We start from the raw sequence: 27,410 nt of genomic DNA on the forward strand, positions 1-27,410 counted from the left end.
TGATTTTGCAGGTAACATTGACTCTCATCGTAAGTATTAAAATGCAAAGTGGAAGAAAGGAGCTACCTAATCCACCATGTTTCCTAGTTCAACGGAGACGACGCGTGGAACCACATGTTGTCAGTGATGGTGGAGTGTGGTATACACGCCGTCACTGTTCTGGTGGTATTTTGGTTGATTCTGGCAGATTCATCTGTTCTTGAAGGTGGATTTTGGAGCTTGGATTGATTTTATTAGTCTTCATGTGTTGATGTGTTTATTGTGTGTTTGATTGTGATGTAACTTGTAAATGTGATTGAAGGATGTGTGAGTAAAATAGTAAAAAAAGATGTGTGTGATGCATGAATTTTAATTTTTGGCATGTGTTAGAATATATATCATAAAAATTAAAAAAATATCACAACATATTTTTATTAAATCTTTGTTTTTTTGCAAATTGCATCATGGCCAAAAATCCTAAAAAATATTGGAACATGTCTTAAAATTAAGAAAACATCTAAAAAAAATATGTTTGAATGTTTAAATATATAAAAAGTATTGCATGAATTTTAGTTTGTAAAATTTCAAAGGATTTTAGTCTACATTTCAAAAATATTAAAAATTTATTTTTAGCAAGAAAATATATCATTCATTTTTATTATAAGGATAAAAAAAATCTACAAAAAGGTTAATATTCAAAATATTATTAGGGATAATAATTTATTATTATTCATTTTTAATATAAAGATAAAAAACATGTATGAGGTCAATATTCACTTTTAATATAAGAATAAAAAACATGTATGAGATAAATTTAAAAACGTCTCGAAATAATGTTTTGAACTATAAATCAAGCTTAGAACTCGAATTGCAAATTTTTATAGTTCTAGAAATCCATCCTTATAAGAATCCAATCATTTAGCTGGATTTCTTTTTATCCCTTGTAGTCTTGGCAGCCTCAGTGCCGAATAACCTTTTTGCATCATTGAATGAATTAAGTTGTAAGTCAATTTTATACCTTTCATTTGCATCAGACACCATCATTTCTAAGCATTGATATAATCTAATTTTAATGTAGACATTAACCTTAAAATTAAGATTATAATGATAAAGAAGATTCAAATAATAAGCTGTTGGATGTAAAGGTTTGTAAAATTGAAGTTCTCATCTTGCATTAATAATATTTCATATAGGTATATAACTACAAAATAATAATAAGAATATTAACATTAATATTAACATTAAATTAAATTAAATAATATAAAATTAAAATAAATAATATTTAAATTTTGTGTCTTGAAGGGCAAACTAATATTTATATTGTATATAAAAAAAATAAATGCACTCTTTTGTCTCAAATCATTTTTTTATTGGCAAATGTATTCTATGGAAAAAAAAATCCTATGGGATTAAAAGCTTTTAGTAACAATTTTTATATACAGATAGTGAGTACTATTTTTTCACCAACATAAACCACTTATTTTTCCGTTTTGGAAAGCAAAAAATGAAAGAGAAAATTGTAGAGATCCTCTGAGTCCAAATCTATTAGATGGATACGGTGGTCCTCCAATTGCAGACTTTGGGCTGATGCAGACTTGTTATTTACCTTTCCTATATCTCAGTATTATTTTCCCTTTTTGCTTTCCATGTGCTTCAAGGGATGAAGAAAATTGGTTGCTGAAAATGGTCAAGGAGTTCATTATGGGGAAATGCCAGTGCAAGATCTCCCTGTTCAGGATTTATAGGACTGGGGAATGGTCAAAGGTTCCATAAGGGTTGGGAGGATGGTGAAACCGTCCACAATGCTTTACCTTTCTACACATTTTAGCTTTCATTGCTTTGTAGCTGCTCCAGTATGTGAAGTACATCCTGACCTGGTACTGCTTAGAACAGGTTTGGATTTTGCCTTATTAGGTAGATAGCATAGAATTTCTTGTGTTCATGTGTCAATTTGCTCTTACTTAGCTCATCTTCTAATTAGGGTTGCAGTGGTCATGTTGATCATATATGATTTTAAACACTCCATATGCTGACTGAATTTACTGTGAATGATTGTTAACTTATTTATCTTCTGTAAATCCTTTTCTTCTTACAGGGAAAGGGTATAAGTTGCACAGTCCAAGTGTGAGATATTTGGCTTCTTTGTCGATTTATATGATTCTTCCAACACAACAAAGTGCTGAGCTTTCCCTGAATTAGCAGTTAAATATGCAAGATATCCCCCAAAGAAAATCCGTTGGAAAAAGTGAACCAAGATTGGCCGATCGAGATGCTGATGGGGAGTATATGACTGCTTTACCTGATCAACCCTCCACATCCAAAATGGTAAACTTCTATGACTGAAAGCTTGAATTTTCTATTCAATTGCTTGAAGCATGCATTATCTCGCTATGGTCAAGGATTTGGTGCTATAGCCCATTTAAGTGTGAGAGAAGGAAAGTCACATGGAAAATGTTTGAAAGTCCCTTTTCCAATATAAGTAGAAGAGCGTAAAACCAGTTAAAGCATTGAGCATTCCCAATTTAGCCAGGTCATCTGCAATGCCACCTTGAGCAGCCCTTCGAAGGATTTCATCTCATTTGATAACTCTTGGCATTTAAAGGAAGATGTTTCTGGGTAATATCAGTGTACCCATAGATTTGGTAATAGTGAGCTGATGCTATCAGTTAACCAGAAACACCTAATTGCTGATAGAATAACCTATTAGATTCTTGGTACTTGCATTTTTCCTTTAACTCGTATTAATGGGGTTTGATAGGCTTGTTCTTTCAGATGATCATAAAGATATTATATTTTTTAATTGCCCAGTTTGGTTCGTATGCTAGAATCTTGCTTTTACATGGAACACATCCTGATATAGGTGATGATAATGACTTTCCAGGTTTTATAACTTTCCAGAATGTTCATGAAAATGTTATTGATAAGATGAAGAATGAAAGGTTCGGGTGACCTGTTGAACCAGATATACTAGTAGTCTACTGAACAGAGCAGATGTATAATATCTTCTATGGAATAAATAATTAGCTCCTTCATTGTTTTATACAAATTACCAAATTAAAATTTGCAGTTATATTGTTCTGAAATAATTACCATGCATATGTTGACACTTCTTTGATTGAGGCTTTCTCAAGTAAAGTAAACGTTTTCCATAGAATTGCTTCTGATGACTTTCCTGTGGAAATTAAGCATCATTTTCATACAGACCATGAGGTCTTACTATATCACAATAGGTGTACATGTCCAATGCTTAACTTTTCTTATGTTTTGAGAGCTTGCAGCCTAAAACTTGACCATTATAGACATAATTCACATTACTTGCTCGCCTGGTGGGTTTCTAGCAGACACTAGAGAAGTGAGGCATGCTCTAGACATGTGCTGATGGGATTTCATCTGCTGGCCTGGTTTCAGAATCTGCTCTTCCACCTCTTTCACTTCTGCTGTTATCCGCAAATTTTAAGCTTGCTTGATGTAGGCCTTTCTCCTTCTCCTCCGTACTCCATTCTGACAAATAGTACTCTTCCTCTGTAGCAACTGTTTTAGATGATGGACCACAAAACATTCCACCCCATTGTGGGAAATATACAAAACAAATTGGAAAAGTGCAGCATATAATCATGACACCCATGTGCGTTATCCCTGTTTCTTTTGAGTATTTGGATCCTTTGAAAAAAATTAGCTGAGTTAGAACTGCACCCAGATTTCCACCACCTCCAGTTATACCAGATATTAGCCCTAATGACCTGAAAATAAGATATAAGAATGGAATCAGGAGAATTTTCATAGAAAATGATATGCATTTAATTAACCTGTACAAGCAGATCCATGGATGTTGCTAGTAGAGATGGAAATTCAATAAACATGATGGTACTGGTATTATTAGAAGTCAACCAATGTTCACTCTCCTGTCTAGTTCCATGCAGTACATGCTGTGCAAAATCCAAGAAAACCAAATAATAACACAAAATAAAGGGACATATAACATGGTTTAACAAAGCCTACTCCACAAAACTTCACTATCAAATATTGGGTTTACAAGAACAAATTAATCACATACAAACACCTCAGTACCCAAAACCCGAATTACACCAAAAAAATTACTCACAAGAAAGTACCAAACTAATTCTTTTGGATAAAGGTTTCGACTACTGCTCTACTTTTTGGTTGCCACCACACACCATCTCTATTGGATGCACACATAAACTAGCCACTACATATGCTATTTATACTAGCAACAAGGTTCTTCTTTAGGAAAATAATTTTTTTTTATTAGAAAACTACTTCAAGTCTAGCTTCAACAAGAAAAGTCCTTTTCCTAAACAAAATGCATCAACACATTCCATTCTTGTTCAGACAACTTGGTAGACAGATCTAACGAGTTCAAGCATCAACGTTGTTTTGAAGGGAAGTCAACTGTTTTTTGACAACATCAATGACAACATGCTGATATCAGCACAACATTTGAGCTGTTAATTTAGTAGGAAAAAGTGTTTGGTTTCAACTGTCTTGAATCTTGTGAACCAAAAGTCTGCATATTGGAATAAGTGAGAATGACTATTTGTAATTAAATTAGCCGGGTGGTTATTAGTCAGTGACTAGTTAGGTTTTTGTGGTGGTCAAGATATGTAGTCCTTTGTAGTGTTGGGAATATGACAGGGAAAAGTTTAGCTAATAAAACCAGTCTCCCCTCTGGTGAGAGTAGTGGGAGTCGGGTTGGAGGTGTGAGTGATGGAAATAATTATCTAGCTTGTTTCCAATCATGTTCATTGTTTATTAAGGCATGTGGACTGTATAGGTACATCACAGGAGAAAAGGAGACCAGCAGCTGGTGACTCACTATTTGATCAATGGGAGTTAGAAAACTCTCTAGTCATGTCTTTGCTCATCAACTCCATACAAATTTTGATTGCTTATGGTTATCTTTTATTAGATTCTTCTTTAAAAATCTGGAATGTTGCTTGCTAAATGTACTGAGCAATGATCTACACTTTTATGAGTTATAAAAAAAGATTCATGAAACCAAGCAATGTGATATGTTTGTAGCTCAATACTTTATTGAACTAAGTAGTTTGTGGCAGGAGTTTGACTTCTACTAGGATTTCTAGGCTGATTGTCCTAGTAATGCGGTAAAGTTTCAAAAACTAATTGACAAGGAATGTGTTTATGACTCTCTAGATGGGTTAAACATTAAATATGACAAGATTAAAGTTCAAGTTTTAGTGAGAGAACCTTTCCCTTCCTTGAGGCAAACATATCCTCTTGTTCAACAAGAGAAAAGTAGGAGAAATGTAATGTTGCATCTTGTTATTCATGAGAGGTTAACCATGATAGGTGACTCCAATAAGAAAAACTTTAGAGGATTTACACATCTTAGTGAACCAAGGTTACAAACAAAGAACAATTGAAGTGTGATTATTATGGACGAACCAAACATACTAGAGACATACTTCAAAAGGATGAGGTGGGAAAAAATAGGTTTTCCTAGATCACAAGCACTTGTATTAGAGATAGCCAAGAGTCCAGTTTTTTATATTCAATCAAACACCTCAACTCTGTCCAAGGAAAAAGATCAAACACTTAGGCCCTTTTTGGTATTGCTTCCTAACCTGTTTTTTTTTTTAATCTAAAAAGAAGGTTGAGAAGAAATACCAAACATGCTTTTAAACATCTTAAAGCCAAGTTTGATATTTCCTGTTCATCTAACTTTGCTCATGCATATATGTTAGTGATAACTTTTAGCTTTTAATTCTTCCACCATTTTTGATCCTGATCCTTGGGTTATAGATTCAGTAGCTAGTGATCATATGACTTGGTTTGCAAAAATTTTTTCATCTTACAATCCTTACTCAGGTAAAGATAAAGTTCATATAACTGATGGTTCCCAAGCTCCTATTTTTGGTAAAGGTTCAATCCAATATACTACTTTATCTTTAACCTCAGTTCTTCATGCTTCCAAGTTCTCTTCTAATCTACTATCTATTAGTAAAAAGACTAAAGTTTTAAAGTGTAAAGTCTCATTTTATTTTACTCATTGTGAGTTCAAGGACCTGAAAACAAAGAAGAAAATTGACTATGGTATAGTGGAAGATGGCTTATATTTGTTAAAATCTGGTTTTGTTGGTTTAGGAAACACAAATGGGTTCAAACATGGGTTGATGACTATTTCTAATGATGTTAATCAATAATTACTATTGTGGCATAATTAATTAGGGCATCCATCATTTATAGCTCTAAGAAAGCTTTTTCCAACACTATCTAAGCAATGCACTACAAAAACCTTATCTATGACTTGCAAATTTTCCAAGCATATATGTGCTACTTATTTCTCAACTAATACTAGTAATAAACCTTTTAAGTTGATTCATTCAGATCTTTGGGGTCCTAGTCAAATTGTTTTCTTTTGTAGGTGGATTGTAACTTTTATTAATTGATATAGTCGTACTACTTAGGTTTATTTGATGCATAATAAAAGTGAAGTGTTTTCTTACTTTAAGAGGTTTGATAACATGATCTACACTGTTTAATGCTAAAGTTTAGATCTTGAGGAATGATAATGGTACAAAGTACATGGATGAAGTTTTTCAAAGCTATATGTTGGAACATTGGATTCAAAATTGGACTAGTTGTGTAAATACACCAGATTAGAATGATGTAACCGAGTGAAAGAATAGACACTTACTAGAAGTTGCCAAATCTCTCATGTTCACAAGGAATTTTCCTAAAACCTATTATGGAGATGCAATTCTTATAGCAATATATGTCATTAATAGGATACCAGTAAGAGTTCTTGAGTTCAAAAATCTAATAGAGTTCTTATAAGGAACGTGTTCCTACATTGTCCCACCAAAAACTTTTGGGTGTGTTTGTTTTGTTCGAGATATCAACAAGCTATTGGGAAGTTGGATCATCAAGCATTAAATGTTTTATTGGATACTTTACTACTAAAAAAGAGTATAATGTTATTATCCTCCAGGTAGAAAAATGTTTGTTAGCATAGATGTAACTTTTCGTGAAAATAAGTAATATTTTGTCAACTCACACTTTAAAAAGGAAGTTAATGAGAGTGAGGATATGTTCTTGGTATCCGCTACTCCTCTTCTAGACCATAATTGGAGGGAGAAAATCAAGCAAAGATAAAGGAAGAAGATGAAAATTCAGTAAAAGTTGAGGAGTGATGAGGAACTAGGAGAGAGAAATAGTTTAGGATGATGATAGGGAAACTAGAAAGGGAAAGATAGAGAAAGGTTGACAGGTTTATACTCGCAAGAAAAAAAAACAAAAGAAGTCAATGAATCTACCATACCATGCCATGAACCATCTTCAAATTCAACCTTACAACATACTCCTAACATTAAGTTTCCTAACTCTTCCATTGAAAATGTTATTCCTTCTATTGATTATCTTCCTATAGTTTTTAGAAAGGAGTTCGAAGTTACACTAAATATCCTTGATCTAATTTTTTGTCATATGATCGTTTATCACCTTCATATAAAGCTTTTGCATCCTTCTTGTCTTATAGGTCTATTCCTAATAATTGGATGAAAGTTGTTGAAAATTTTAGATGAAAAGAAGCTACGGTAGAGGAAATGAGAGCTTTGTAGAAAAATAACACATGAGAGCTCACTACTCTTCCTGGTGGAAAGAGAGTGACAGGTTATAAATGAGTTTTTTTTTATTAAGCAAAAACAAGATGAAATTATTAATAAGTACAAGGCAAAGCTAGTTGTTAAGGGATATAATCAAACATATAGAATTGATTATCAGTAAATGTTTGCTCATGTTGCAAAAATGAACTCAATCAAGGTATTGTTATCTATTGCAACAAAACTATGATTGGACTTGCAACAATTAGATATGACAAATGCTTTTCTATATGGTAACTTGTAGGAAAAAAATGTACTTGAAAATTCCTTCAGGTTTGTCTCGTGAGAAGACAAAGGGCAAGGTGTGGAAGTTGAGGAAAACTTTATATGACTTTAAGAAATCTCTCTATGCATGGTTTGATAGATTCAACAACGTAGTTGGTAGATTTAGGTACACACAAAGAAATGAAGACCACATTATTTTCATAAAAAATTACCAAGACAACTACAATTCTCATTGTATATGTTGATGATATTATGATGATAATAAATGATCACAGGAAGGTTTATATGTTGAAAAAGTATCTTTTGCAAAAGAATTTGAAATCAAAAACCTTGAGAGGATGCATTACTTCTTAAGAATTGAAGTTGCACGATTAAGTAAATGCATTTTTATTTCTCCGATGAAGTATATTCTTGATCTACTAGAAATAAGGATGTTGAGTTTTGGGTTAGTTGATTCCTTTATAGAAGGGAATCATCGCCTTGACAATTATGAAGGTGAAGTAGTTGAAAAAGAAATATACTAAAATCTGGTTGGTAGGTTGAACTATTTATTACATACTTGACCCGATATAGCTTATTTAGTTAGTTAGTTATGCTTCGAGCAAAGGTTTTTTGTTCTTCAATAATGGACACTTGAAGGTAAAAGCTTTTATTGATGTTGACCGGGCTGGATTACTAGGTGGTAGGAGATCCACATCTAGATATTGTGCTTTTATTGGTGGTAATTTGGTCTTGTAGAGGGGTAGAAAGCGTGTAATGGCTTGGCCTAATCCAGAAATAATGAGCAATGACACATGGAATGTGTGAACTTTTATGGTTTAAAAATCTAATGCATGAGCTAGGAATAATTATTGATGGTCCAATGTCGTCGTTTTGTGATAATAAAACATCCATCAACATTGCTATGATCCGGTTCAATATGATTGAATGAAGTATTTTGAGGTTGATAGACACTTTATTAAAGAGAAGTTGAATGAGAAGATTATTTGTATCCTATTTGTAAAAACTGAAGAACAATTAGCTGATGTGTTTACGTGTTTCACACTATTACATTCGAGATGGACATGAGAGATATTTATGATTTATTAGGAGCGGTTATTAATTATAGTGTGGAGTCAATGGTAGTATAGTAATCTTATACTTTTTTCTTATATATATAATGTAATGTAGGTTGGTGCTAAAATGAAATGAACTAATATTTGTTGTCACTTCATCTCACATTCTCTCTCTTATTTCTTCTTCCTTGCACTTTTTCACATTCCTTTATCCATTTCTAAATAATCTTAGAAAAACAACTTGAACCATGAGAACATCATTATCATTGCTCTCATCTACCAACCATGACAATTGCAACATCTCTAGACATTTTGCGACTTAGTTTCAACTGTTCTATGTAGACTTTCATCTTCTCACAACGGTATGCGATATGACATTTTCCATGACAATAAAAGCATTCCCTATTATTGTAATCCACTCTAGGTCTAGAATTTGACCATCAAGTCTACCTCTTTGTGCCATATCCATACCATGGTGATCATAATCTTGTTTTCGAGGGTAACTTTTCACAACCAATTCCTTATCAGCACTAGTACTTTCTACTTTCAAAACATATCATTCTCTAGTTAAATTGTAGTCATATTATTCAAACCCAAAGTTGGCCTTCCAACTAGTATTTTTTGTACCAATGACTTGTATGACTTGTGCAAAGACAATAATAGAAGGAGAGCTTGCTTCGCATCCTCAATCTTTTCTCTAGCATTAACTACTTGCATTATCAACCTATTAAATTATGAAAGATGGTTGTGCACACTCATTCCTTTATCCATCCTCAAGGAGTACAAATCTAATTTTAAAAGAAAATGATTAGTCAATGGCATAGAAGCATAAATACTTCAATTTTTCCCATATGTCTCTAGACTTCGACTTGCCTAGGACATTGTACTTAATCTTTGAAACCAAAGCCAATCAGACATGATTCACTGTATTTTTTTGAACTAAGTTCAAATCAACGTCCTTTAATTGTTTAGGTTTAGTATTTTCAAGAGTAATATCAAGTCCTTGAGCTGTTAAAACATCATTCATCGTGCTTTGCTAAAGAATGGAATTGTTTTTCCCGTCAAACAATTTGATTTTAAATTTCATCACATGCATTTGTGTCCTCACTATCTTCAATTATTTTGCACAAGAATTCAATCAACCTCAATATAAGTTATGATACTAATTGTTATGATAGACCAAGACTTTTATACCAGTTGTTGTGCAAAACCTAAGCAAATCAAATAATTACACAAAATAAAAGGGACATGAAATATAACGTAATTCAACATAGCCTACTTTACAAAACATCATTATCAAATATTTGGGTTTACAGGAACAAATTAACCATGCACATAAACATTTCATTATCCAAAACTTGAATTACACCAAAAAATCACTCACAAGAAAATACCACACTAATTCTTAGTATTGCACTACTTTTTGGTTGCCACCACACCATCAATGTTGGAGGCACACAAAAACTAGCCACTACATATGCTATTTATACGAGCATCACGATTATTCATTAGAAAAAGAATCATTTTATTAGAAAAATACTTGAAGTCCAACTTCAACAAAAAAGTCATTTTCCTAAACAAAATGTATCAACACATTTCATTCTTGTTTAGGACACCACACCATGAAACTGCCAATCTAACCTAAACCAACTTACCAATTTAAGCCATAACTCAACAATACAAATATACGAGAACAATTTATATGTCTGTGTGGGTAGCCATGTATTTCCAAGTTGAAAATGACCTTGGAATTATACTTTTATTGTTTTCCAATAAACCATAGGGTCACTAGCAGTTATTTTTTTTTTCTATTATATATTATTATGATTTTTTAAGTTTTTTTTTCCTATTTAAAAGGATTAGTTTTTCTATTTTATTTTTCATATTTAATATTACTAAGATTTTCTAGTTTTTTCTATATAAAAGGTTGCAATAGCCTTCTGACAAGTGAAACATGAATGAATAAAATTAAGTATTTCGAGAGTCCTTTAACTGTTATGGTGTTCTTAGTCTTGAAGGGTTTTGATTTGTAATAAATCTTGTTATCCTCTGCTCTCGTCTACGTAACATAATATTAGAGCCCAACGATTCTTGATGATTTTGGTTAGAGGTTGTAGAGGACGTATATCAGAGCTCAATCATTCCTGGTAGTTAGTTGTTGTGTGTTGTTGAATAACCATGGATGGATAAGGTCGCACAAGAGGACGTGTTTGTGTAAGAAGAGGATAAGGAGGCTCATTTCTGGAAAAGATGTCTAGAAACTAGTTTATTGTTTTTTTTTACGTCATCTACTGTTATTAGAAATCTTGGTGGTGGGATCCATGGTGGGGTGACCTGCACACAAGTGTTGTGTTAGGTATTCACGATAAGGCAGTCTTTATAAAAGTGTTGTGTTAGGGATACACAATGGGGCTCTCATATAAAAGGATGTTTGTAAACCCCTGGAGAAAAAAAAATCATCAGGCTAGTGATAAAAATGTTATGATGAGGGTGTAAATAAATGTTTACACTAAGAGAATGATAATGAATAGGAAAATTTGGAATAAAAAGTTTAGATACTATTTTTTTAAAAAGAAAATACAAAAAATAACCTAAAAGGAATGCGAATAAAAAAATTGAATGTAAATGAGTTACATGGAGAACAAAATATTGAAATGTAATTTGGTGAAATTCAAAATAGCTTAGCTTAGTTTCATATAAACGAGTAATGGAAAATAAGATAAATTACCTAGTAAACTCGAAAGGTTACAAAGAAAGGATCTAATGAGAATTTTTGAAATTGTTATTTATAAATACATGGCTCATGGTCGGCTATACAAGGAGGAAAAAAGAATAAGAGAGAAGCTTAAGAGATCTTAGAAAACCTTAGGAAAAAAATAAGAAATTAAAGGGAAACTTTCCAAATTTGTGAGAGATAAATATCCTAAACACAAAATCAAGAGAAATCAAGTGAGGGGAAGTGAAAAGAAATGGATTTGAGAGAGTGATAGTCACGAAAACAAGGAGGGAAAGAGGAAGAGATAAAAGTGGATGAAAAACTTGTTCCTCTTACAAATTCTTCTTGATTATTTGTGATTTGAAGGTGAGAATCCTTTTTACTAAGAATAATTGTGTTTTTTTTTATGAGATTCGAGGTGTGATAGTTAGGGTTTATAATTGTGATAAATTGAGTTTAATAAGTGAAAATAATATTGATGAAGTTTTTGATATAATTGGTGTTCATGTGGATTTAATTGGTTTAGTGTTAATAGAAAGAAAATGAAGAAAATTGAATATGTTCTTATGCTTGAATTAGGAGAGAATTGTATTTAAGAGAGAATTTTATTGATTTTAATGTTATGAAATTTGTATTTAAATGGGTTAATTGAATTATTTAATGCATGAAAATTAAATGAAATTGCATAAAAATTGGAAGGAATGCATGGATTTCATTTATGAGGAGTTGGGTTAATTGTAGAAATTGTTAATAAATTTATGTTATTAATTATATGTAATTAGAATGGATTGAGGAAAATTGGGAAATTGGGAAAAGAAAAGAAATAAGAAATAATTGAATGTGATTTATAGCGAATCATAATAGAAATTATGATATAGAAATGAAGTTACAAAATGTTGTGGTGACGAAATAATCCTGTATTGATAGGGGATGCCTCAGTAGCTCGATTGCAGGCGAGGATAAGTGCTTAGGCTTCACGAGTAGCAAGTAGGTGCTTAACACCTATTCCTAATCATGTATTATATTGGTAGAATTTTTAAATTAATTGTTGTTGATCTGACTTGTTATAGAAGTAATTAAATCGGTGGAATAAAAATAAGAATTTGTGATTTAACTAGTTGTTTCGAGGATGGAGGCTAATGATGTCAATGGTTTTTTGACATCAACATTTATTGATTAATCGTTCCTGGATAATAAGAAAGGAAAATGATGTCAATACGAGGATATTGACATCGTCATTATTGATTAGTCATTCCCGGATAATAAGGAAGGATAATGATGTCAGTATAAAGATATTTACATCAATATTTATTAATCAGTCATTCCAGAGAGATTGAAAAGGCTAATGATATTAACACGAGTATGTTGATATCAACATTTATTAATTAGCTTACCAGTGGATTGGTGGCTAATAATACTAGGTAATGTGGTATTGATATATTTTTTTATTAATCATACTAAGGTGAAGATGATTAATGATATTAATTCAAAAATTGATATTAACATTAAGTTGTTGATATGAATTTTATCAAGTAAATGATATATAGTAGTATAGAAATGATGAAAGTTAAGATATTGCTTTAATTCTTTGTTGTTGGAATTATTATTATTTACTTGGTTTGTTTATATTATTTTTTGTCTTATTTTTAGGTTCCTCATATTAATACTTGGAACGTTCTGTTTTAAGGGAAAATTTGTCGCAATTTTGGTAGAATTGTAAAAAAAATTTTAAAAATCAAGTTATTATTAATTTTTTGACATGGTCATTTGAAAAGTGTGTTTAACAGTTGAGATGTTACATTTTGGTATTAGAGTTAAGGTGATGGTCCCATGAATTGGTGTATTAATGTTAGAATTGAAAATGATGTTTCAGGATTGTTTGAACCAAGCAAGAAGCCAAGAATGACTCCTTCTTAGTTCAAGAAAGGGAGTTGAGAATTCATCATGAAGATGATTAGAGAGAGGACCTATTAGCTATACTGCATCTCATATACTTGTCGTATCGGTATATTTTAACTATAGTAGTGTTATGATGTAATTGCGAATTGGTATTGTGTTCGATGAAATTGTGTACTAATGTTTTTATGAATTGAATTGGATATGATAAGATTATGTGCTAATATGATTATGAATTGAATTAGATACAATGAAACTGTATGTAAATATGATTGTGAGTTTTAATTGGAAACAATGAGACAATGGATGTGGATTGCATGGATATGCTAAATGTTTGGAATGGAATGAGATTGTGCATGAGAAATATGATGAAACAATTAAATTAGGTAGGTGAAAAGTATGGATTATACTTAGTGACCGTAGTATTGATGACTATGGATAAGAAATGAACGATAGTTAGTGACTATAGTGTCGGTGACTAAGGATAAGAAATGAACAATACATATCGGTTACTAAGTATGAGATATGGAATGATACTTAGTGACCGTAGTATTGGTGACTGAGGATAAGAAAGGAACGATATTTAGTGACTATAGTATCGGTGACTTAGGATAAGACACAAAAGGATACTTAGTAACCGTAGTATCGATGACTAAGGATAAGAAATGAACGATACTCAGTGATTGTAGTATCAGTGACTAAGGATAAAATATAAAATGATACTTAATGATTGTGGTATTGCTAACTAAGGGTATGATATGGATTAATTCTTAGTGACCGAGGTGTTGGTATCTAAGGACAATGCATGAAATGATACTTGATACTTTGTGAAAGTAAGACTAGCAGCTATGAATATGGCATGAGTTGTTACTTAGTAACTAAACAGATGGTGACTAAGGGAAAAGAACAACTTGAAGGACTAAAGGAAATGAATTGTAATACTTAATTATTAAAACGGTAGATAACCAAGAGATATAAGTATTGTTGTTTAGTCTTAAGATATTGACGTAGGTGACGAAAAGAAACTTAAGTTGTCCTAAGAAAAATGATTTTTATGAATGGTAGTAATATAATAAAAATGACCATGATACATACGAAGTTAGAAACACATGGATGATATGAATTGATTTTGTTAAATAATGATGAGGCTATATTAATGATAGAAAAATCGAGTGTGATGTCGTGAAAACTCTTATTACTTAATAGTTGAAAGTACATGAATTAATGAACAAGCATGATTAATCTATATAGCAGTTAAAAGATCAATAATCTACAGAATGGAAGGTGTAATGGTATAGACACCAAATAGGAAATTAAATGTCCTAAGGATGTAAAACTTTTACGAGGAGTAACCATGTGATTAAGGTGATGATGATGTATGGAAATTGAAAATGCATAACTAGCATGTCTTGGTTGCGCTAGGTGATGATGTCATGTGCTTGTTAAATCATTTTAGTAATGCCTTTGGAAATATTAAATATTGATGCTTATTTATGTGTAAAGGAATATTGTCTAATACATTTTACACAAATAATATTGTGAGAAGAATTCTTTACATTGGGTGATTGATCTTGACTGATGTTTCATGATCGATTAGGGATGATGGTTAATTGATCATTGTTGAATATGGCTAGAGGATGATCATGGTCAATTGATTAGGAGAAAAGTTCTTACATAGCTTATGTAAGCTCTACATGATTGTGTTCGAGAATCATGTAATGAAACGATCATTTGGATTTGAATAATAAGTTGTTCCTTGAAATAATATATACATTCTTCTTGAACTGAACGAAGAATTTCCAGCAATGATTTGATTAATAGGCCAATGGTAAAGAGGAGGAATGAATTGTGATTGTTGAATAAAGTGATGAACTCAGCATAAATTGAAGCATGAAAAATGTGTGTTTAATGGACTAATGAACCTTAGAGATTAAACATGAATCATGGATTAAGGAACCATCATTTGACCTTGAGTTTTCTCCCTAGAGGTTACCGGTTCGAGTCCCACAAACCTCAAGGCCACTGGAGGCTTAAATGATCGTTAACTTCAGGGCCTGTGGGATTAGTCGAGGTGCGCGCAAGCTGGCCCGGACACCCACATTAATCATTAATCTAAAAATAAAAGGAACCATGATTTAAATTATTTCTTGAGAGTCAATTGTTGTGTAAAAATGAATGACAACATAACTAAATTATAATATAGGAATTACAGTTACCATGGTGGCCTAATGATCTTATTATTGTGGCAATCTATGTCTAATCATGGAAATGATGAGGTAATTCTCTTGAAGAATAAACGAATTGAAAGAATAGTGCGTATGAAAAGGATCTTGAAAGAATCTATATGTTAAGAAAAGGTACGAGAATTATAATATTTCAAAAGAGATATTGAATTGAATTGGGCGAATGGAAATGAAATATGTTGAATGTATAAAATAGATAAAAGTGACTAAAAAAGTATTGATAATGTGAAGTTTATTTATGATGCTTTCAAAAATACTAGTCTAGTTAATTATAAAATTGTTGAGTTGATAAAATTAAAAATTATATGTGCTTGTAGGTATTTCATGTTTATCGTCGTAGTTCCAAAAATTACATCCTGTTTCCTTTTATCTTATTGAGGTATAATTTGATAAATTCATTGTATAATGCTACAAGTAGACTTAAAATGTAATTTCACCAAATAAGGTGTGGATTGTATATTTAAGTACATAAGTGAAATTTAATAGGGTGTGGATTGTATATTTAAGTACATAATTCCTATAGATTTCTATAGGGTGTTATAGAAATCTTGAATTTTCAAATGAATTGTTGAGCATATTGTCTTATATGGAACATTGGAAATTACCTCTGAGATTGAATTGGGAAAATGTATGTCTAGATTCTGGGTTTTGTCATTACAAGTGTTATAGGGTGGATTGGAAAATTGGGTAAGGTTCTTGTTTAATGACTTAAATGTTGGCGTGAGCTGTTAAAATAGAAGAGTTATCGAAAGTATAGGATTCTGTTATGTAAAGGAAATCCCATATGTCAGGGGACAACCTTAATTTTCGCAGTAGACATTGTGTTGTATAGAATAACATCAACAACCTTTTCTCTATATATAATTGATTGTACTCTGTTCTGAAAAAAGAATGAAATAAAAGAGAACGACCTTCTAAAGTTAACATGGTATCAAAACTGGTTCTTAGAACCTCTGCTCAACCTACCCAGTAATCAGAAGAGAACTCAAACCGGTTGGATTCCATGGCGAAATCAACTGACCTGACACAACAACTCATCCCCTAGATCGAATCAATTCTTACTAGCCTGACGACCAAGATGACTGAAGTCATTTCCAGATCCCAGACCTCACCACACTCACCACCTGTTGATTCTTCGACAACTCCAATCGGCATCAAGTTAGATGGCTCTAATTTTGCCTTATGGTCCAAAGTTACAAAGATGTATATCTCTGGCAAAGACAAGTTGGGATATATTAATGGAAACTCTCCTAAGCCTCCAGAAGCCGATCCATCATTCAGGAGATAACAAACTGAAAATGCCATCGTAAAGGGATGGTTGATTAATTCATTGGACCCTTCCTTGATCGCTAACTTCATTCTTTTCCCAACTGCAAAACAGATTTGGGATTCTGCTGCTATAACCTATTTTGATGGGACAGATACGTCTCAAGGTTATGACCTCTGCCATCGTGTGACTCGCATGAAACAAGCTGGTGGATCCATTGCAAAATACTACAATGATCTTTAAGGCTTATGACGAGAAATTGATTTTCAACGTCCCAACCCAATGGAATGTGCCGGTGACATTCAGAAATATAATTCAATCCTACAGGAAGATCAGGAAGATCGAGTTTATACCTTCCTTGATGGATTAGATGACCGGCTTGATAAGACTCGGAGTGATGTGCTCCAACAAAAGCCATTCCCTATAGTTGAGAAGGCTCACGCTCATGTCAGATGGGAAGATGTCATACATATGGTAATGACATCAGGTACAAAGATTGCTCCTGGAATGGTTATGACATCCAAAGGGACCAAGGCAGACTACTATCATACACAACTGAAAACAGGTTTTCCCTCTCTAAGCAATGGAAAATCAAATCCATCCTCCAAAACTAAGGCTTTATCAGATGGAATGAAATACACCCACTGTGGCAATGCCAAACATACTCGTGAAACCTGCTTCAAATTATATGGATACCTAGATTGGTGGTATGATCTTCAGGCAAGGAAGAAACAAGAGACTCCTATTATTGATGGCAGCATAGGGAGAGCTGTGGTGGTCATAGGGGAACCATCACTATCCCTCACCTCCCAAGTAAACAACACACATAATCTAGGTAACAACAGTAACGCACTCCATAACTCTACTCATAATGATGATGAAAAATGGATTCTCAACTCTAGAGCTACAGATCACATGATATTTAACTCCAATGATTTCTCTCAAACAACCCCGCCAAGATGAAGTCATATTGCTACTGCCAATGGGGTCACTTGTCCTGTTACAGTGGCTGGAACCGTGATCCTATCTCCTTCTTTATCATTATCTCATACATTACTTGTTTCTTCTCTTTCCCATAAACTAATGTCTGTAAGCCAAGTTACCGTTGATCTCAATTGTGTGGTATTAATATACTCTACTTTTTGTCTCCTTTAGGATATTCTCACCAAGGAGATAATTAGGCGTGGTACTAAAAAGGAGGGATTATACTATATGGATGACCTGAGTCCAAACAAAGCCTATCACATGCAACATGCGATTAGTAATAATGAAAGGCAGATTCAGTTGTGGCACCATTGCTTAGGACATCCTTCAATTGGTTATTTGAAGCACTTATTTCCAGATATATTTTCCAATGCAATGCACTCAGATTTTAAGTGTAATACTTGCATTTTAGCCAAGAGCCATATGGTCTCTTATCCTGTGAGCATGAATAAAAGTGAAATTCCTTTTGTATTAATACACTCTGATGTGTGGGGACCTTCCCAGTAACTACATCCTCTGGCATCGTTGGTTCGTGACTTTTGTTGATGATTGCACTCGAATGACATGGTTGTATTTACTGAAACACAAAAAAAAGTATTTGGTGTGTTCAAAATCCTTTCATATCATGGTTCAGACACAATTTTCTGCTAACATTTAGACCCTTTGGTCTGACAATGGAGGGGAGTATGTTAATCAACAATTTCAAGCATACTTTCAAACTCATGGCCTTCTCCATGAGACCTCGTGTTCTTAGATACCACAACAAATGGTATTGTTGAAAGGAAGAACCGGCACATATTAGAAACTGCACGTGTTTCACTAATCGGGGCACATATGCTGAGACACTATTGGGATGATGTTGTCGCTACGGGTGTGTATTTACTGAATTGTATGCCAACAAAAGTTTTAACATTTCAGACTCCCTTGAAGGTTATGTTTAACCATGTCCCATTACCCACTGTGTTGATGATTCCTCCTCGTATTTTTGGTTGTGTTGCATTTGTGCACCTCCATAAGAATCAAAGAACTAAGTTGGATCCATGTGCAGTATGATGCCTATTCCTGGGATATGGTGTACATAAAAAAAGGTATCACTGCCTTGATCCTAACACCAAACACACCTACATTACCATGGATGTCACTTTTTTAGAGTCTAACACCATTTTTCCCTCACCAGCATCCAATTCCACTCTTTAGGGGGAGCTCCAAGATGAAGAGCAAAATTGGTTGGACAATCAACAACACTTACTGGGTGGTGAATGACTGGATGTTGGAAACAGTCCAAACAGCCCATCACCGATGAATGATGGAGATAACAGAATTGAACTGAATGGTCAGAACATTTCAAAAGTTGATATAAATCCAAGAGCTGAGCTCGTTTCATCGATAAATGCAGAATCTGTAGATGAAGTTCCCCACCTCTTAGTATTTGACCCCGACAACCCTCCTTCTGAGAGCATCCTTGAGGTAAGCTCTCCTACAACACCTTTACACACTAATACCATGGATACTTCTACTGGTTATATTCTACCTTTCAGAAATAATAGGGGCAAGCCACCAAACAGATACTCTCCAAACATAGAAGACAGATGATCTAAGTACCCAATAGCCAACTATGTGTCTACTCAAAGGTTATCCAAACCTCTCAGAGCATTCACACATACACTTTCCTCGTGTAATATTCCCAGCAACGTTGAAGAAGCCTTGATAGATCCAAACTGGACTAAAGCTATAAGGGAAGAATTTGAGGCCTTACAAAAAACAAAACATGGGCACTAGTGGCATTACCTAAAGGAAAGAAAACAGTGGGGTGCAAATGGATTTTCTCCATAAAATACAAAGCGGATGGGTCCATCGATCGACACAAGGCAAGGCTGGTGGCAAAGGAGTATACACAGACATGTGAAATAGACTATCATGAAACTTTCTCACCGGTAACCAAACTAAATACTGTTAGAGTTTTACTCTCTCTTGCAGCAAATTTAGATTAGCCATTGCACCAACTTAACGTAAAAAAATGCCTTCCTGCATGGTGATCTCAAGGAGGAGGTTTACATGGAAATTCCTTCAGGATATCCGTCTTCCTCAAAGGAAAAAATGGCATGCAAGCTACAACAAGCATTGTACGGATTAAAACAATCACCCCGTGTATGGTTTGGTCGGTTTAGTTCGGCTATAGGGAAATATGGCTTTCAGCAAAGCAATTCAGATCATACACTCTTCCTAAAACATTGATTGGGAAAGGTGACAACTTTAATAGTCTATGTAGATGACATGATTGTTACAGGGGATGATGCAGAAGAAATATCTAAACTCCAAGAGCAACTGGCAACCGAATTTGAAATGAAGAACCTAGGAGGGCTGAAGTATTTTATTGGGATTGAAACAGCCAGGTCAAGACAAGGCATATTTCTTTCTCAAAGAAAATATGTACTAGACTTGCTATCAGAAGTAGGATTGCTGGAGTGTAAACCAGCCGATACTCCTATTATTCAAAATCATAAACTTGGTGAATATACAGATTAGGTGCCAGCGAACAAAGAAAGGTATCAACGGCTAGTTGGTAAGCTTATCTATTTATCTCATACTCGTCCAGATATTGCCTACGCAATAAGTGTAGTAAGTCAGTTCATGCACCGTCTTAGTGAAGACCATATGGATGTTGTAACTCGGATTTTACGTTACTTGAAGTCCTCCCCTGGAAAAGGACTTATGTTCTTAAAAAATAATCAGTTGAATGTTGATGGCTACACAAACACTGACTGGGCAGGAAATGTTTCTGACAGGAAATCCACATCAGGCTACTTTACATTCGTAAGAGGCAACCTCGTCACATGGAGAACCAAGAAGCAAAAAGTAGTGGCATTATCAAGCGCTGAAGCTGAATTTCGAGGGATGGCTAAGGGTCTTTGTGAACTTCTTTGGCTCAGAAGGCTGCTCATGAATATTGGCTTTACTCCGAGCTTTGAAATGAACTTGTTTTGTGATAATAAGGCAGCCATTGACATCTCCCATCCTGTCCAGCATGATCGAACCAAGCACATTGAGGTGGATCGACATTCTATCAAGCAGAACCTTGACAAAAAATTATTCGGTGCCCATTTGTTAAATCAGAAGACCAGTTGGCAGATATACTCACAAAGGCAGTGTCCACAAGGAACTTCTACGACTCACTTGACAAGTTGGGCATAAGAGATATATATGCACCAACTTGAGGGGGAGTGTTGGTGTGAGCTGCTAAAATAGAGGAGTTATAGAAAGTATTGGAAAAGGAAATCCCACACGTCAGGGGACAACCTTAATTTTCACAGTAGAGATTTTGTTGTATAGAATAACGTCAACAATCGTTTCTCTATAGATAATTGATTGTACTATGTTCTGAAAAAAGAATGAAATAAAAGAGAATGACCTTCTAAAATTAACATTAAATACCCTGTTGAAATTCGTTAACGAAGAAAAATAAAGGTATGAATGATTGGAAAATGCAATTAAAATTAGTAATGAAAGAAAATGAATCTTTCATAGAATGAAAAATTAATTATATTGATAAACAAGTTCATCCAAAATGTTTGAAAGTTTCTAAAATAAAAATTACCACGTTTTACTTATATTTAATGATTAGAAATGTGAAAGTTACATGAGAATTTTCGATGGAATTCTCGTGTCGTTATAGTATTGTAAGGGTTTTCTAGTGTTTTTTTATATAAAAGATTTTAATAGTTTTTTAACAAGTGAGATATGAATAAATAAAATTAAATATTTTTAGAATATTAAAGATATTTCGACATATAACAAACTTTTTTATTCTTCTCCGATGGCTATGTCATCTTGTTATTGAATGAATTCATTAGTGAGTATTGAGTAACTGAATACGTGAGGCCTGAACATAGAGTAATATTGTAGATGTCATGTTTTTATGATCTGGTGAAATTTACACTATGCTAATTCTAAGCTTTGCCGTGAAAAAACTTTTTGCTCTTGTGAAGGTAACCATACCTTGTCTATTTAGTTAAATCGTATGCTTTCTAACAGTTAGAAGACTCTGAACTCCTAAAACTAAAACTTATGGTGTTTACTTGGGCGGCAGATAATATTGGTGCTAACAAGCATGGAAGAAATCTTACCTTCGAGAGACAAACGGCACCACCCCAAAGGTTAGTCCGCATGCTGCTTGGCAGAAGAAAGAGAACACAATCATTACCAAAATAGATGCGCCTAAAGATTCAACTCGTCCAAGAAGGATGCAGAACACACCTCCCAAGGTTTGCACTATCCACAAAGCCCACAACCTACCCCTCATCCCAAACCTCTTTGCCACTGCATCTGAGATCAATCCTCCAGCTGGTCGAGAAACTATGTTTGCTAGACCAAAACTTGCTGCAATGATTCCTGCTGTATGGAGTTTGAGGTCAAATCTGTCATAGAAGTATTCCGCAATAATGTTGTCTACTGTCAGCTCTACTCCAAAACAATACCCGTAAGTGAGTGCCAGGATCCACCCTCTGTAATTTGTGATTCCATGATAGAAGACGTTTGATAGTTTATCTTTTGGTTTAGCCCCTGCTTTCTGCAGCGGCCTGAAGTTTCCATCAGGCAAGTCCTTTCCAAAGATCAACACTGCAAATGCTGATAGTGTCTGAAACAGGGCAGGAATGAAAAACGCAATTCTCCAGGCTGTAAACTTGAGTACTCCAATGTCACGGATGAGCCCAAACACAAGGGGCATGATTAGTTGTGTTGCCCCACCACCAAGGTTACCCCAACCTGCTGCAACACCGTTAGCCGTGCCGACTACTCGGGCAGAAAACATAGAGCTCATCCAGAATTGAGTTGAGACAAAAGTGGCCAGAGAGAAACCTGTGAAAAAACGTACGAGGAGAAAAGAAGTAGGAGATGAGGCAATGGAAGTGAAGTAAACTGCCGGTGCAGTGAGGAGGATCAATGAGGCAGAGGCAAGACGGGGTCCGAAAAGGTCACAAGCAGTCCCCAAAGCAATTCTAGCAAATGCTGCACCAGACACTGATGCAATGCCTGCATTTCCGATGTCAGTGGCAGTGAGGTTGAGGTTGTCACGTATGATAGGAAGAAGGGGTGGAGCAGCAAAAGTAGAGACAAAACAAGCAAAGAAAGAAACCCAAGACAGATGGAATGCCCGCATGTGGGGAGCAGCTACTGAGAACAAACGGAACTCTGTTGCCTTGTGCTCTGAGTCCACCGGAAGAGTGAACTTTGGAGACTGAGATTCCTTCTCGGTGGCTTTCCCTTTTATCTCCATCTTCTTGTCTATTAGAGAAGTTGCAAAGATAGTGAGATGCTCCTAGTTTCCCTTTGTTCAGGAAAGAAATAACTGGTTCCCGTGGTGAGCTTATCATATAGAATCTTCTGGCTCTTCGGAGGTAAGAAAAGCAAGGTTTGGAACATAGAGCTCTAAACTTCCGCCGAGTCCCATTTGGAATTTTGCCGTGCCTGTCTACAAAAGGACGTTGAAGTTAGAAAGCATACAATTCAAAGCTGTGAAAAGGACCAAGGGATCATCTGCCAATGGAAACAGATGTCAAGGAACAAGTAATACTATTACTAAGTGCTGACTAGGGGGTTTTGGAAAGTGAGCGAACATAGAAAGGAAGAAAGACTTAAGGAATCACATTCATCGACTTTGTAAGAGATTCTTTCTTTAAATTTTCTTTCCGGAATAAGAGTAGAAGTACAAATTTGTCCTGAACCTACCGGTGCTCATCCTTCCATGGTTTGCAGTGGCTCTCTATTGAAAAGAACATCTGACCGCCAACTAAGTGAAATGCACCGTGATGTATGCATGAACAATTTTATTTGATTCCGTGAATACTCAGTTATCATATTATAAAATTATAAAATTAATTACTTCCAATCACTATACCTCCTTAAGAAATGTGGGATATCTGTTCTTGCTCATCCTTCAATGGTTTTCAATGGATTCCAAAACGTGACTCAATCCTTTCTAGGGATGATATAATACAACAGAAGATCTGGGACGGTTAAGGTTGTTTAGTCATTTCAGAATTTTTTTACTGTAAAATATACGCTAACAAGTTTGTTTAATTCTGTGTTTCTTCAGTGTTATTAATTATATGAACTGGAATATTCTATGATAGATCAATCAGTCAGCGTCGTTTGGTCATTTCAGAAGAATTTTATTACTGTAAAATATGCACTAATAAGTTTGACTAATTCTTTGATTCCTAGTGTTATAAATGATGTGAAGCGTGGAAATTCAAATTTTCATATTATAAAATTTTTATGATTTTCAATTATTAAATGTGCACCTCATAGAAAATATACACCTCACCCAATAAAAATAATATTGATGTTACATTTCCGTGTGGAAATTTAAATTTTTATATTATAAAATTACTATGATTTTCTATTATTAAATGTGCACCTTATAGGAAATATGCATCTCGACTGATAAAAGTGATATTGATGTTACATTCCCGTGTGGAAATTTAAATTTTCATATTATAAAATTCCTATGATTTTCAATTACTAAATGTGCACCTCATAGGAAATATGCACCTCGGCTGATAAAAGTGATATTGATGTTACATTCCCGTGTGGAAATTCAAATTTTCATATTATAAAATTACTATGATTTTCAATTACTAAATGTGCACTCGGCTAATAAAAGTGATATTGATGTTACATTCTCGTGTGGAAATTCAAATTTTCATATTATAAAATTACTATGATTTTTAATTACTAAATGTACACCTTATAGGAAATATGCACCTCGGCTGATAAAAGTGATATTGATGTGACATTCTCATTTTGTAATACACTTGAAGAAGAAGCCTTTCTAAGAACAATGACTCAAGCATGTTGTTTGGATCTTAGCCCAAATAATGTTCTAAGTGTGTTGTTTGGATCTTGATCCATTGAATTAAATGACTCATGATTCCCAAGTTTATTTTTGTACTTGATGGAATCCAAACATCACTAAAACACAAATTAAGTATGATTGTAATTATTTATTGTTGAAAGAAGAATATTTCAGCTCAAATGAGATAGATTTCTAATTGGCTAGAAAAATAGTAACATTGTTGAAAGAAGAATATTTCAGCTCATATGAGATAGATTTCTAATTGGCTAGCACCTTGGCACAAATATTCACCACTCAAGTAAGCTATTTTTATTGGCTAAATGTAAGGAAACACAAAGAATAATCATCACCACTTACTCAATTTATCAAACAAACTATGATGTGCTACAGTCAAGTAAATAGTGAGTGACATGGTGGATAAATACACTACCACCCATCAAATATGCATTTCCTCTTAACTAGAATTTAGATTTTCATTTGTTTTTTCTCTCCATTACTTTCCTCTCATTTTTTTACTGACTTAGGCATCACATGATCCTTCGAAAACCAATAAAAAATTGCAGATGAATAGTGCTAGATTATTCAAAGTGTTAAATCTAATACTTATATCATTAACTTACCACTTAACTTTGGTCTTAGCTCTATTTTTAATATAAAGGACCCAATTATATATAAAAAGTAACAGTTTATCCTTGATGATTTCTTTGAAACCCTTATTCCATTTCTTTTATCATCAGCACATAAAAAACATATTGATACTATTCTTTTTTTTTTTTTGCACAAGTTGTTTTTAATAAAGATGGTAAGGTTTAACAAATCCTAGCTTATAGACAAAATGACTTGCTTTGGACTCTACTTTGATCATGATTTATAAGAGTATTATTAGAGTCACCTAGAGCTATTCTTGACAGAGTCGAGTTTTTCAACCTTAAGAGAGTTGGTAGGGTAACCAAAATTGAAAACAATTCACATATGTATATTGTCAAAGATGACGGAGGATAGCTCAACCTGTCACTATTTTATTAGAAAATTAAGCACATTCTAGTTCACTTTATTGGACTTTTATTTAGGTATTATTATTGGACTTAGTTTTATTCTATATTGCACTTCATTGTATTTTAATGGGCCTTTAGTCTAATAATTGATTGTGATTAGGGTTTTTATTGTTTATATATAACTTTTCTACATGTTATAGAGTTTTAGCTTAATATGAAAAATAGAACTTGTAGACAAATCTCCTATCTCCTTACTGTCTTTTCCTTTTAGCTTCTTTTTTCTCTTCTCTATTTTCTTTTCCTTCTTTTCTCTCTCTTTTCTTTTTCTCTCCAATTCTTTGTTATCCTGCATCAAAGGTATTGACAAACATGCATAGGGACATATCACCCAAAACCTAATTCAACTCAATGAAAACCTCAACAAATTTTGTATGAAGGTCAATTCAATTGATATATTTTTTAATGTGCCACATAATACTATACCCAATAAAATTATAAGGTACCATCATGACATGCAACACATCAACTCAAATTAAATTTTACTTTCACTCAAATGGCAAATTCCTAGTGAAATGTTGGATCTAGTAGTAACATTCTTGTCGGTCAGGTTAACCCCATAAAAAATCAAATAAAAAAAAGCAACAAGGAACATAGTTAGAGTGAATGGGAGTTAAATACACTTTAAACGAGGCCATATAAATTCTACACAACTGCTGGATCAACATGTTTTGTTTTTTTTACCTTAATCCTCTTTTCTAAGACAAACCAAAGATAAGGTGATTATCCAATGTTCTCAGGCTCGACCAAGCATTGAGCTTAAGTTGTCAGACTCACCATCCTTGAACTCAGTCAAATGTTAAGCCCATGTATACATGCATCTGTCGAGCTGTCAAGCCCACCATCCTAGCCAAGCACTGAGCCCGGACATATATGAGATATTTTTCTCTGATGAGTCAGATATATTTTTCCTTTTTAGCTCCTCCTCTTAATAAAAAGAGTGGTAGGCTATAAATATAGAAAAATCCTTTAAGCACAAGGTGAAATCTCTTCATTCTCTACTGTATATTTATTTTCAGAGTCTTTCTCTAAAATATGATTGCTTTTTCTCTTAAAAGATACTTACTTAGACATCAGAGAGTCCTCAAATTCACAAAAAAAAAACCTTTTACAAGTATTAGGCTCCAACTACCAGCCTCCTTAGAGAAGAAAGATGGATCAAATTATCCGAACTAGAAAATTAACTAATTATCCAAGACATAAGCTTTGCTTTCAAACTACTTGAATTTTTTAGAAAATCACCAACAATATAAATTTCCTGAAAACAGAAGCATATGTATTCGACTTTACCATGAAACAGCCAGGGAAAGACAAAAATAGGTTATCTAGAACAAGAAAGGAAATGTATTTGATACACTGAAGGATAAGATGTTGATAGAAAAAAAATGGTGACTTTCAACGTATTCCAATATACAAGTATGGCTGAGGAAGCTGATCGAAGGGAAGAAGAGCAAACCAAATATAGTTGTGATGGAGGAAGCAAAACAACAAGAATTC

The 27,410-nt window shown here is 33.8% G+C and overlaps 2 protein-coding genes across 10 annotated transcripts; one reads left to right on the forward strand and one right to left on the reverse strand.

Moving 5' to 3' along the window:
* The first annotated feature begins 1,441 nt into the window (after positions 1-1,441).
* Positions 1,442-22,795, forward strand: LOC112323509 (uncharacterized). 9 transcript variants are annotated; one of them, XR_008056864.1, is made up of 4 exons: positions 1,442-1,872; positions 2,075-2,304; positions 22,093-22,486; positions 22,651-22,795. XR_008056864.1 is itself a non-coding variant. In XM_052445720.1 (4 exons), exons 1-4 carry the CDS (start codon positions 1,734-1,736, stop codon positions 22,162-22,164), a joined length of 348 nt encoding a protein of 115 aa, XP_052301680.1. In that variant the 5' UTR covers positions 1,442-1,733; the 3' UTR covers positions 22,165-22,231. The 9 variants fall into 9 exon arrangements, 4 of the variants coding, with proteins under 4 accessions (XP_052301680.1, XP_052301681.1, XP_052301682.1 ...); XR_008056863.1 differs by having other exon boundaries at positions 22,563-22,698; XR_008056866.1 differs by lacking the exons at positions 22,093-22,486; positions 22,651-22,795 and adding an exon at positions 2,861-3,578 and having other exon boundaries at positions 2,075-2,155; positions 2,249-2,304.
* On the reverse strand, positions 3,154-23,280 carry LOC7458066 (high affinity nitrate transporter 2.5). The gene is made up of 2 exons (XM_002318644.4): positions 22,130-23,280; positions 3,154-3,719 (listed from the first exon to the last, which is right to left on the reverse strand). The coding sequence occupies exons 1-2, from the start codon at positions 23,278-23,280 to the stop codon at positions 3,344-3,346; spliced, it is 1,527 nt and encodes a 508-aa protein (XP_002318680.3). The 3' UTR covers positions 3,154-3,343.
* Positions 23,281-27,410: the final 4,130 nt, after the last annotated feature.

Source organism: Populus trichocarpa, chromosome 12, assembly GCF_000002775.5.
Source record: "Populus trichocarpa isolate Nisqually-1 chromosome 12, P.trichocarpa_v4.1, whole genome shotgun sequence".
NCBI classification, from domain to species: domain Eukaryota; kingdom Viridiplantae; phylum Streptophyta; class Magnoliopsida; order Malpighiales; family Salicaceae; genus Populus; species Populus trichocarpa.